This window comes from Gobio gobio (assembly GCF_949357685.1).
Source record: "Gobio gobio genome assembly, chromosome: 21".
NCBI classification, from domain to species: Eukaryota; Metazoa; Chordata; class Actinopteri; order Cypriniformes; family Gobionidae; genus Gobio; species Gobio gobio.
Window position 1 is genome coordinate 43,371,323 of NC_137117.1, and position 13,595 is coordinate 43,384,917.

The window sequence follows — 13,595 nt, forward strand, 5'->3', positions numbered from 1 at the left end:
AAGGAAAAACAGACTTTTGAGGAATAAACAAGCCAGGAAAACTCCGTATAACTCTGTTACTGGACGCTGCTGAGATGAAAACTATCTGCACATGCACCAGACAAGTCTGAACAAGTTGACGCGCACATGCGCGAGGCAGAGAATTTTGTACAGTGCCATCGAGTATTAAAACAATGCGAAAGGCGAAGCTTGAATTTACGGGTATGTCCCTCTTTGGCTAATGTACTTTCAAGATGGAGGGGCAACATGGCGACCACCGTTAGATCCCATTACCTTATGTATTTTCAATGGCATATTATAAACTTACGAGAATACTTTATTACTTGAAAGAAGTAAATATACATTAATGAGCACATATATTTTTGAAAGAACTAAGTGTTTTTAGCTAAGAACAGACAAAAAAAGTTACACAGTGTAGCTTTAAGAACACAATAACAATCAAATATGTCAGATTTGAGATTTGGTAACCTTCCAGGGGGTCCTGCACCAGCCAAACAACTGCCATTAAGTGCTAACGTATAGCTTAGACCTGCTTGGGTCATACAGTATGAGCCTCTCTCACTTGTCTGTTCCTCAGGTCCGTCTGTTGTGATAACGCCATCTGGTGTCAAATTCAATCAAGGCAGGTTTAAAGTGCCATGAAGCCTCTATTCAATAGAGGTCCATTTGCATTGTAGTTTTGAAAAATGGGAAGTTTTGAAAATGGAGGGGGCAAGGAAGAGAGATCACATCAGTATGATCCTGTTATCAGCTTTAATCCAGAATCAAAGTTTCTTCACACTTTAATTCATGCAACACAATGCACATGACAAAATGCTGTAATGCACACTGGTCATTTTCAACCCCAAAGTACTTTGAAATAACAGACAATGTTATATTAATTACAATATTTGAAGACAATATTTGATATCTACATTTTATATTGTTTCATTGTTTTAAGTTTTTAGTATTGTTTTACATTTTGAATTTGGTTTAAACACCATTATGGCCCATAATATGCTATTTATTACAAGTTCTTCTATGAAATCTTATGCCATACCAAAGTCAGACAGTAATGGAGGAAATGTTTGATAGACTTTATTTAAGGTTTGTGTCTGAACAGAAATTGAACAGAAATGGAGTGCAATAAGTTTTGACAACAGTCTCTGTAAATTATGTGGAAATCCTATCTTGGTATAAAGTCTCATATAATTGACATAGTTTCAGAAGCTCCACCTTCTCACCATGCGTAGCAGGAAGCCAGAAGTGTTTTATTTCTCTCTTTTATGTCACACGGATTGCTTTCTCAAAATATCACAAGGAAAGGAAGAGAAAAGTGTCTTATTTCTGAAAGGACTCAGAATAGAGAAGAGCTTTGCTTTGTTTTTTTGTTTTTTAAACCAACATTTAGAAAGTAAAAGTACTGTTTTGATCAGGTTTGAACAGAATGGATTCACTGTCTGTGGAAGATCTTTCCTGTCCTGTGTGCTTTGAAATCTTCAATGCTCCTGTTCTTCTGTCGTGTAGTCACAGTGTCTGTAAAGAATGTCTTTGGCAGTTCTGGAGAATCAAGAACACTCAGGAGTGTCCTGTCTGCAGGAGAAGATCCTCAAAACAGGAACCGCCTAATAATGTTGCTTTAAGAAACGTATGTGAGTCATTCCTGCTGAAGGAGAGAAGTGAGAGTTCATCTGAGGACGTCTGTAGTTCTCACAGTGAGAAACTCAAACTTTTCTGTCTGAAGGATAAAGAGCCTGTGTGTTTAGTGTGCAGAGATTCGCAGAAACATGCTAATCACACGTTTCAACCCATCAGCGAAGTTGTTCCATCTTACAAGGTAGGATAATTTCTTCTTCTTTCATATGCACAGAGCAGCAAATCACATTGATGTATGCTTCTCTGCACCATTGTGCTCATGTGTAACACACCAGTCAGTGCATACATTATGACCACTGAGTGGGTGGGATATATTAGGCATCAAGAGAACGTTTTGTCCTCAATTCCCACATAAGCAACTGCCTAGTGTCTGCCTAGATCCGGCCCAAATCTGGCACATGTGGAATACTGATCTGGCCCACATGCTGTGTGAAATGACGGCCCTTGGGTGGCCCACTCCTGTTTGCCAGATCTGGGCCCGTATTTATTAAGCATCTGAGAATTACTCACAAGAACACTGCTAAGAATTGACTTAAGAGTAAAAAGATTATTGGCTCAAAGCTGTGCTTAAAAGTTAGTTATCAAGCATCTCAATCATACTTTAAGTGTAGTGTAGGACTAAATCTTAAGTGTCAGTCTTAGAGTTGATTGACGACACTTTTCTGTGCCACAAACGGGATTTTGGATAGGCATGAACCAATCACTGAATAGAAGTCCCTATTTAAGAATATTCTCAGATAAATTCACATTGAATGGTGAAATTCCTAAGAGGAGTTTACATTCAACACACATTTGACAATAAATAATTTTCAAGAGAATACATTATAATATACACATTTGAAATGAAAGATAAACACGTTTTTCACCATGACTTAATTACATTTTTTTAAATGGTGTGCTGTTAGCTGACCTGCCTATATATAGCCTAGATTTTTGGATATAATCAGCCATTATGGACTCCAAAAGAAAACCGAACTGGCGGGAGGAAGAAGCGCTACTGCTTGCTGGATTAGTCGAACAGCGGAAACGTTATAAAAGGCAAGTTCAGCCCAATATTAACCAGCACTGACAAAGATGATGCCTGCTCTGTCCAAACGATACACTCTAAAAAAAAAGGCTCGTAATCATAGGGGAACCTTTTTTAGTGCTATATAGCACCAATTTTGGTGCTTCAGTGGTTCTTCAGCGGTTCTTCAGAGGTGCCATATAGCACCTTAGTCAAAAAACCGGTGAAGAACCTCTGAAGAACCGCTGAAGAACCACTGAAGCACCAAAATTGGTGCTATATAGCACTAAAAAAGGTTCCCCTATGATTACGAGCCAAGAACCATTTTTGGTGCAATATAGAACCTTTTTTTTTTTAGAGTGTACTGTTTGATTAACTGCTACATTTCAAAAACATTCTTCCTCTTCTAAAAATATTTGCGCACGTCTCTATCTCCTCAGTGCCATCACAAGCCCCTACTGGCAACTCCTAACCAGTTGAGAGACCTCTCGAGTTGTCTTAAATAACTGAGTGATTCTTAGCTTTAAGAAATTTGATAACTTGCTTTTATACTTAAAGGTTTAGTTCACCTAAAAATGAAAATTCTGTCATTAACCCTCATGTCGTTGGACACCCGTCAGACCTCCGTTCATCTTCAGACACAAATGAAGATATTTTAGTGTAAATCTGATGGTTCTGAAAGGCCTCCATTGGCTCAATGCACGGTTCACTCTCAAGACCCTTAAAAGGCACTAAAGACGTCGTTACAAAGTCCATCTCACTACAGTGGTTCTACAATAACTTTATGAATCGGCGAGAATAGTTTTTGTGCGCAAAAAAACCCTAAATAACGACTTATATACACAGTAAAATCCCCAGAGTTAAATTAACACTGCTCAGAGAACATTTGGTCCCACTCTACAGAGTGTTAAAGTAACACTGAATCAGTGTTAAAGTTAATGAGATAATTGAGAGATTAATTAAGTGATGATTGGCCATTAGTGATGAAAACCTGATGATAATGAGTAGAATCACTGAAGGAAAGAGAAAAAGAAAAACACAAGAACTACGACTGACTATAAAAAAGACATTAAATCTCTGAAGATCTCAGCAGAGGAGGATTAAACAACTCCACAAACAGCATTACCAGCTTCACACATTACTAACCAGACTGACTGAAAGTTCTTTAGTTTTTAGATGTTGATGTTGTATTTAAAATGTTTGGTCACCATTATGGTGATCTGTGTTTCCTTTACTCAGGCTGTTTGACTCTTGGCTTTTTATGTGAGTTTGTAATTTTTGTAACAGTGTTAACAAAACACAATCTGTTCAATTTAAAAGATGCTGTAATCAAAAATTGTCATGAAGAAACATTTTTGATTAAACGTCACTGACAAAATTTATATATATATGTGTATATATACATATTAGAAAAAAAAAATTCACCAAGAATACCTTTTTTGGCACACATCAGACATTCTGAGTTCTGATTTCTTTTAAATATATTCTAAGCCAAAGCATACAGATATCAAGAATCTCAACAATGGTGACATACTTAATGCTGCAATGCATGCTGGGAATTATGAGCTTTATACTGTGGTGGCTGTGGTGGGGTTGGAGCAGGACATCAGCTCTCTAGGATTGAACTTGCCTACCCCTGACTTAGAGGTACAAAAATGTACCCTTAAGGGTTCCACCCCAGTGACGGCCACTTGTACCTTAAAAGGTACAATTTTGTACTTTTTTTTTGAGAGTGTGGCAAACTGGAGTGAGCCACCCAAGGGCCGTCATTTCACGCAGCATGTGGGCCAGATCAGTATTCCACATGCGCCAGATGTGGGCCGGATCTGGGCCAACACAATGTTGCTGTGTGGGATGGGTTAAAAGCAGGAAAAATGGGCAAGTGCAAAGATTTGAGTGAATTTGACAAGGGGCCAATTGTGATGGCTAGATGACTGGGTCAGAGCACTGCACACTCTACAGTGGTCAGTATCTATCAAAAGTACTCCAAGGAAGGAACAGTGGTGAACCAGCGACAGGGTCATTGATGCCCGTGGGGAGCGAAGGCTGGTCCGTGTGGTCTGATCAAACAGACGAGCTACTGGAGCTCAAATTGCTCAAGAAGTTAATGCTGGTTCTGATAGAAAGGTGTCAGAATACACAGAGCATCCCAGTTTGTTGCGTATGGGGCTGCACAGGGTGCCCATGCTGACCCCTGTCCACCACCAAAAGCGCCAACATGGAAACCATGGGTCCTGCCATCCATGTGGCTGTTACTTTGACACATACCACCTACCTAAGCATTGTTGCAGACCATGTACACCCTTTCATGAAAACGTATTTCCTGATGGCTGTAGCCTCTTTCGGCAGGATAATGTGCCCTGCCACAAAGCAAAAATGGGATGTGCTGAGGGATGCAAGTCCGATCCATGGAGGCCCCACCTCACAACAGGACATAAAGGATCTGCTGCTAACATCTTGGTGCCAGATACCACAGCACACCTTCAGGGGTCTTGTGGAGTCCATGGCTGTTTTGGCAGTAAAAGGGGGACCAGGGGCCCGTTCTTCGTACGTTGCTTATTACATCTGAGATGATTTGACAGATCCCAGATCTTTTAATCGTGATAACTGATCTCTGGCTAATTTGGTTCTTCAAACGAATTTGCGGATTGGATTAAAATATCTGGATTAAATGATCTAAGATCACTGCACGTTCTTGTGTTCCCTGAAGAGGGCAGATGCATCGATACTCGAAACCACGATCAGCAATGCAGCGATTGGCTGGCGTCAAGACAGCAACGTAATGACATCATATAATTAAAAAGCCACCTGGCAAAAAACTTGACAAATTATACAATAAAAACCCCACGAATTTCTGGACCTTTATAAGGAAACAGCCAAACCACCAAAACAGTTATAATAGATCAATGATACATGTTTTTTGTTTTTTTATAACATGATTACCAATTATTTATATTCACGATTTTATACAGTATTTGTACACCCTGTACATTTTTATTTCAATGTTGTAATTTCATTTTTAATTCAATTTGAAGCAGATTTGTAACGTGACAGTATTCAAGTTTCTTATGGGTCAAGATCAAATTATCCTCTCTTGCGCTGCATCAAGCCACTCCCTTAATATCCGTCATCACTTAATGCACGGCTCAGATTAACTGTACAACATGTGATGTGTGTAAACCAATAAAAATAAAATTATATAAAGTAATTATTCCATCACAAATAAATCGCTCAATCAAGTGGCTGTCTAGTATTATACACAACATTATACATTCTCATATACATATACAATATAACATTTTTATATTATTATTTAAAATGATTATTATTGCCCCTGGTTCAGAAATGCACTCTTGTAATAAAGTAGCAGTGGCTGGGACAGATTTTAAGTATCACCTCAAGATGCAATCTAATCCTGTTTACATGAAATAAGCCGCTCATGAGCAGGTTTAAGCTTACGGACCTGTTACTACAGCAAGTTCAGGATGAGCTTCGAAGAACCAAACAATCCAAGATCATGCCAAATCGTCAACAATCAAATCCAGCTAACTGAGTTAGCGAGGTACGAAGAACGGGCCCCAACACAAGATTAGGAAGGTGGTCATAATGTTATGCCTGATCGGTGTATATGAATATAGAAAAATGCCTGACATGCAAACATATCACATGTTCAAATCCTCACAGCTCACTGATTTTTTACATATTTTCAACTGTTAAATTCCAGGAGGAACTTAAAACAGCACTGAAGTCCTTACGAGAGAAACTGAAACGTAAAGAAGAAATGAAAGGAGAGTGCAATAAAACTGTGCAGCACATTAAGGTAAAGATATGAACATTTCAAACACACACACACACACCTTGTGAAAAGAGGTCCCACTTGTGTCTTTAACTATGTACTTACATACTACAAAATTAAATTGATGCAATCAACCTATTGTGTAAATACATGTTTTGCATTGACTTTGCATGACTTCCACAGTAATTCCAGTAATTCCACAGTATTGTCTCAAACTGCACTCTTGGAATATCATACAGTATTTCTACAGTGCATGTGAAGGTACCCAGCATGCAGTGCGGCATGAATAGATTATACTGTGGGGTTTCTTGATTCTTCTTGTTGGTTTTATCTGTGCTGCTGAATGTATATTTGGTTCACGTTCAGCAGTTTGTGTTGCTTTTTTATTTTGTAATGGTCAGAATTGATCTTTTTTTAATTATTTTAAGGTTGAGTGTCACCATTATTGTGTTTTGTATGTTGAGTATTGATGTCTGTGGTACATCATTATGCTGAAGTAACATTAATAATAGTATAAGACTAACTTAAAATCGGGCAAGTTTACTTTATTATCTAACTTGTCATTGTTATATCAAATAATTTCATTTGTCATACTTCTGACTTGGCTGATCAGAAATTTGAATATGAACATACAAGGACCAGGATCCCAAACAAGTGACTACAAAACAATTACAGCACTAAACAATATAATTTCTTAGGCATGGTTAAAGTCAATTTACAGTAAATCACTGTGATGTTAGCATCATTTTGCTGTTGATTAACAGTCATTCGTAAGAAAATGACCCAGCATGCATTGATTTCACTGTTTATTTCTGGCTTCAGAAATGTATTGTAAAATAATACTCTTTAATCCTGTAAATTCCTGGCATTTTTACAGGACAATTAAGGAGGACTTAAGTACATATTTATATATGTCATTTCATACACTAATTACTTCTATTTGTTTTTTTTTAAATATGGTAAAGCGTGTGTTGAAAGACATGTAAGAATACATGACAGAGGTAAAACCAGCAAGGTGACCAGCTCATGACCTTAGAGGTCACTGTCCACCTAAAAGTGGGTAGATCTAATTCTGAGGGTCCAGGTGTAAAACTGAAGATGACTGTGGAAAATTACAGAAGGAGTGCAGAATGCTGACCTTGGAAAGGGTATAAAAGGAAAACGTTTTTGTTTAGTCTTTAGGCAATGTAATTTCTTTTGAAACTCCATGTATTTAAATATATTTGTAATTACACATTTCTAATGATGAAGTTGTAATTTAGAACATTTAAAATATATTCACTTTAAATGTAATATCAAATAACAAACACTACATCAACATCAACTTTACTGTACATGTCCTTTAGTTAGTCAATACATCAATAAAAGAGCACTTTAAAACATAACAAAGGATTAATTATATAAAATGTTCTTATAGGTATAGGTTGACATTATTACAAAGTGCCCTTTTTATAAGTGTATTAAGAAACGTGAAAGTGTTCTCTATTCAAGTACGCTTAGGTTGCCTTTAACTTCAGTAATACTCTATCTGCATGTTTTTAAAATATACTTTTACTGTGTTCTAATGTATACATTCAGGACAACTAAGCACACTTCTTATTCACAAGGGACAGTTAATCATGGACTTGGATATCATGGAAATACTGTCATCTGTTGTGTGTTCACACAGAGCGGATTTAAACTGAATGTGATGTGATTTCAGACTCAAGCTGATCAGACCGAACGTCAGATTAAACACGAGTTTAAGAAGCTTCATAAGTTCCTCACAGATGAAGAAGAAGCTAAAATCAATGCACTGAGAGAAGAAGCAGAGAAAAAGTGTCAGATGATGAAGGACACACTTGAGGTGATGAACAGACACATCTCAGCTCTTTCACACACAATCAAAGACATTGAAGAAACAATGAAAGCCAGTGACGTCTCGTTTCTAAAGGTGACAATCAAATAATGACTCCTTGACATCATTCAGCCATACACTTACACATACTGAAATAATAATGTGTTGTCCACACTTATTTTCCAGAACTTTAATGTCACAAAAGAAAGGTAAGGGAGCTGCTCCTGTCTCCTCTTTAGACAAAATCAAAAGTTTTACCTCTGAATAATCCTTTGGAGAACCTCTGGAAGCTTTTTTTAGGGCCTCAATCAAATATATATATTTCAAGTGCATCAAAATGATTTATTTTACGATTGGGCTATACTTAAGGAACTGTTTGAAAGTTCATGCAGGAATATATGACATCCTTCTGTCCTTCTGCATCTAGAAGTTCTCCAAAGGATTCTGCAGCTCTGAGGCTGTTCTGAACCTGTACTGACATCTAAATGTTTCTCTAGAGCCCAGAGCACTCAGCCTGATCCAGAGATGCGTTGTGGATCTTTGATTAATGTACCGCATTACCTGGGCAATCTGACATTCAGAGTCTGGGAGAAGATGCAAGACATTGTCCAAAACAGTGAGTCACCAAAGATCTGTTCAGCAATGAAGATTGTACACTGAAACAAACATTTTAACAACTTTATCTTTATTTAAAGTGCATGGTCTAATATAACATTTAAAATTAATATAACCTATAGTCTAATATAACATTTAAAATATTTAAGGTTTAAACCTGTTTTGTTCAACTAAAAGCAAAAAAAAAACTCCCCATAGAAAAATGAAAAAATAGTATTATCAAATAAATAGTATTTTCTCTTGAAACCTCTCTCGAGTGTTGATGTGCAGAACATACTGGCTATACTGACTACAGAAAATATTATGCATATTTTAAAAAGACACAATCAACATTAAGGTCCTTTCGAAGTTAACCACTGACTAACAAAATGTTTTTATTTTTATCTTAAGTGAACATTTAGCTTATGGTAAATTCAGTTGTTAAAAGTTATTATTTATATAATAATAATTATTTAATTATTTAAATCTGCTTAAAAATAGGAAGACATTTTTAAATTACAGTTCAAATGGTTTTCTTGTATTTTATCTCAGAATGAAGGATGTCATTTTATTCCACATGGAAATTAGCGGAAATAAGTTAATACAGCCTCATTTACATGAGGTTCACATAATGCTGTGGTTATTTTAACAGATATAATTGCTGCCGTAATAACGGCCCATTTCAAATGTTTACGTGCTTTTCTTCTTTTTATTTTTTGAGCGGTGATGAAATATTGCTCTTGTAAATACTTGCCAGCATTTTAGTAATACAAGTCTAGATCTTTAAAATGCATCCAAATTACAGCAAAGCACAACCGTACGGTGCCCTGCAGTGGTCAAAAAGGATATAAACAGTGAATTTTGAAGTGATGTATTCTTGAAAACACAGAGATGTGGATTTGGATGGAAATAAAATTACCACACGACCTTGGTGTTTGTCAAAAAACAGGTAATTCAGCCAGGGATTTTTACGCGTGTGGTGGGAGAAAAACACATTGACATTCTGGATTCGGACGGCCAATGACTGTCAATGAATAAAACACATTGACATTCTGGATTCGGACGGCCAATGACTGTCAATGAATAAAATACCTTACGACCCCACAAGAAACAATTACCGTCCGAATACTCGATTAAAGAGTCTAGTCCAAAGTTAAATAAGATGATTTCCTGGAGGAAGACAAGAGCTACTCCAGGACTAAATTGAGGCTTAAAATAAACCTACTAGGAGGCCACTTGACACAGCAATATTCTCAGTGTTAAAAAACATTGCTGGGGTTTAGTCCACTATGAATTGTTAATGATACAGCTGTTATCATCATATAGAATCATTGATTACAGTAGCCTTGTGACTTTACAGTAGGAGATCCAGCACAGTTTCAAACAGATAATCTGAACAATTTTTAAAATATACAATTAATTTTTTCACTTTAATAACACATCATTATTCATACAATATACACCTTTAAGTGCAGTAAGATTTACTCACACACAGATATTAAGAATCAGCCTATGAATCTCAACAATGGTGACATGCTGAAGCAATGCATTAATGCATCAATGCATTCTGAGTGCATCATGACTCATGCATCAAAACTCATCCATGGATCCCAGAATGCATTGCAGCATGAAGCATGTCACCATTGTTGAGATTCATAGACTGATTCTTGATGTCTGTGATGAAATTTGGCTAAATTTTTAAGTGCTTATAAAAGCATAATGAAAATTGAATCTGCTGTTCATATCAAAACTGTGCAGTGCCATAATTGAAATGTGTGCTCTGCATTTAACCCATTCAAGTACACACACACAGAGCAGTGGGCAGCCATATTACTGCGGTGCCTATTGAGGGTTGAGTTATTCACTCCACTCTCAAACAATTCCTGCAGGACCTGAGCGTCGAAACCGCAACCTTCGGGATTCAAGTCTGACTTTTTAGCCAATAGGCCACAACGGCCCCCAACTAGTAAAGTACTCATATTAAACTCAGAGATGAGATCAGTAAATTCAGCCACTACACAATGATTACACTGATTATGGAACATGTTTTCTCTTGCTTTTCTTGCCATAACAAACTCAGTTACAGCAGCCAGAAAAACTCTTACATCGAAAGGTCGTCAAACTGTCCAACGAAAGAAAACACTGATCACAATGATGGTGACATAAACAAATAAACCAAAATGTTTTTGTTAATTCTAAATAAGAGCTTCTGTAGATTTATAACAGAAATAAAGTCAGTCTGGTTAGTAATGTGTGAAGCTGGTAATGCTGTTTGTGGAGTTGTTTAATCCTCCTCTGCTGAGATCTTCAGAGATTTAATGTCTTCTTTTATCTTCAGTTGATTTCATCTAAAGCTGTGGCTGAAGTCAGTTATGTCAGAAAAAGTTATGTACAGAACTAAATAAGCATTAATTGTTGAATTGTTTGAATAATTCACTTTAAATGAAAACGATCAATTCGTTCACAAATTCAAATGATCAATTCAGTTAGTTGTGGTTGATTCTAAGGCCTACTCCTGGCTTAATTTAAACCCTGTCCGGGAAACCACCCCTATGTAGTCTTTATAAATGAATATAATATAATAAATATAATATAATTATAATATAATATAATATAATATAATATAATATAATATAATATAATATAATATAATATAATATAATATAATATAATATAATATAATATAATAAATAGAAATCTTTGAACTTTGCCTTTGGGAAAATACATATGTTTGATTGTTAATAAATCAAAATTTAGGATTTGAACCAAACTATAACCAATAATAAGTGAGGAGGACCATTCTTCTGAAATATTAATAAATAATCTTTAAGTATTTCTTTCATGGTTCTACTCTTGATGGTTCTGTTACCAGAATAAGAGCAGATTGTTTCCTCTCATCAGATCCAGTGATTCTGGACCCAAATACTGCAAATCCACAACTGGTCCTGTCTGATGATCTGACCAGCCTGACACACAACAAGAGCAGGCAGCCATTTCCAGATAATGCAGAGAGATTTGAATTCTTTCACTGTGTTTTGGGATCAGAAGGGTTTAAATCAGGAACACACTGCTGGGATGTGGAGGTGGGAAACAATTCAGCCTGGACTGTCGGAATAATCAAAGCATCCTACCAAAGGAAAGGAGACGATTTCTTCAAAGATGGTGTTTGGTATGTGCAGTACACAGGGAAAGAGTATGTGTCTCAATCTCCTGAGCAACATGCCACTCGCTTTACTGTCAAAGACAAGCTTCGGCGTGTGAGAGTTCAGCTGGACTGGGACAATGGAGTGGTATCGTTCTCTGACCCTGTAACCAACACACAACTACGTACATTCAGGACAATTTTTAGAGAGACACTCTTTCCATTCTTTCAAAGTATTTGTGAAACATCCCCTCTGAGGATCTTACCAGTTAAATTCAAAATCACTTCTATCTGATTCTGCTTCTTGAAGTGAACTTTAAGGAGTAAACCTCAATAAGAGCTTCTGTAGACGTCTGACAGAAATAAAGTCAGTCTGGTTAGTAATGTGTGAGGCTGGTAATGCTGTTTGTGGAGTTGTTACAACTTTGAGGCGGATGGGCTACAACAGCAGAAGCTCCTCTGCTGAGATCTTCAGAGATTTAATGTCTTTTTTATAGTCAGTCGTAGTTCTTGTGTTTTTCTTTTTCTCTTTCCTTCAGTGATTCTACTCATTATCATCAGGTGTTCATCACTAATGGCCAATCATCACTTAATTAATCTCTCAATTATCTCATTAACTTTAACATTGATTCAGTGTTACTTTAACACTCTGTAGAGTGGGACCATATGTGCTCTGAGCAGTGTTAACTGCTCTGGGGATTTTACTGTGTACACAGCGTAACACTAGAAAATGATCAGCTCATCAAATAGGTAATTGTCTGTAACAGTTGATGGAAGTGGTTTAAGAAAAGGTTTCACACAGTTATTTTAAAATTCAAAGTTCATAAAAACGTATTAACTTGATTTACATTTGATGTTGAAGTTTACTGTGATCTGAACTAATTCATTACAATTCTAAGAAAATAAGAAAGAAAAAGGAATACTATACAATTTTGTTTTCATTCAATATGAATATATGCATATTATGGGGTATTTGGTAATAATGTGGTGGTACATGTCCCAGTTAAGTCTGTCATGCTCTCATGTTGTTTAGATGGAATTATCTGAAGAGGCATCAGTGAAATAAAGGTTTTGCATTGTATAAATATTTATGTGGTTTTCTTAGTCGTAAATCATATGTGCAGGTGATTCTGAGCTCCGGTGCTGAAAGGGCACATCAGATGGACAATCCAAACGTTTTGGTTATGGAAATGTTAAAATGTCCAGTTTTCTTGATGTTAAAGAAATGTTTTCTTAAATGTTAGTATGATGTTCCTGAAACATTCTTTCCACTTAATATTTTTTTTTACAACTCAACACTCGTTGATTTGTAACGTTCCATGAACATAAAAATGTCCAGTTTCCTTAATGTTCCTGAAACATTCGAACACCTATACAAGTAGACAAGTAGAATCACTTAACAAACAAGAAACAGCAAAAACAAGAAACTACAACTGACTTCCAGCCACATGCCTTGAAGATAAAAGACATTAAATCTCTCCAGATCTCAGCAGAGGACAATTAAACAAATCCAGAAAGATTATTAACACCTTCACTTAATACTAACCAGTTTGACTTTATTTCTGTCAGACGTCTACAGAAGTTT

General features: G+C 36.4%; 1 protein-coding gene across 1 annotated transcript; it reads left to right on the plus strand.

Moving 5' to 3' along the window:
* Positions 1–1,215: 1,215 nt before the first annotated feature.
* Positions 1,216–13,092, plus strand: LOC307117528 (E3 ubiquitin-protein ligase TRIM35-like). The gene is made up of 6 exons (XM_079802423.1): positions 1,216–1,816; positions 6,366–6,461; positions 8,140–8,370; positions 8,461–8,483; positions 8,772–8,890; positions 11,770–13,092. Exons 1-6 carry the CDS (start codon positions 1,427–1,429, stop codon positions 12,303–12,305), a joined length of 1,395 nt encoding a protein of 464 aa, XP_079658549.1. The 5' UTR covers positions 1,216–1,426; the 3' UTR covers positions 12,306–13,092.
* Positions 13,093–13,595: the final 503 nt, after the last annotated feature.

Coding starts and splice junctions, on each gene's coding strand:
- LOC307117528 (XM_079802423.1), top strand. CDS start 1,427: ATGGATTCACTGTCTGTGGAAGATCTTTCCTGTCCTGTGTGCTTTGAA. Junction 6,462..8,139: donor AAACTGTGCAGCACATTAAG/GTAAAGATATGA, acceptor ATGTGATTTCAG/ACTCAAGCTGATCAGACCGA. Junction 8,484..8,771: donor TTTAATGTCACAAAAGAAAG/GTAAGGGAGCTG, acceptor ATGTTTCTCTAG/AGCCCAGAGCACTCAGCCTG.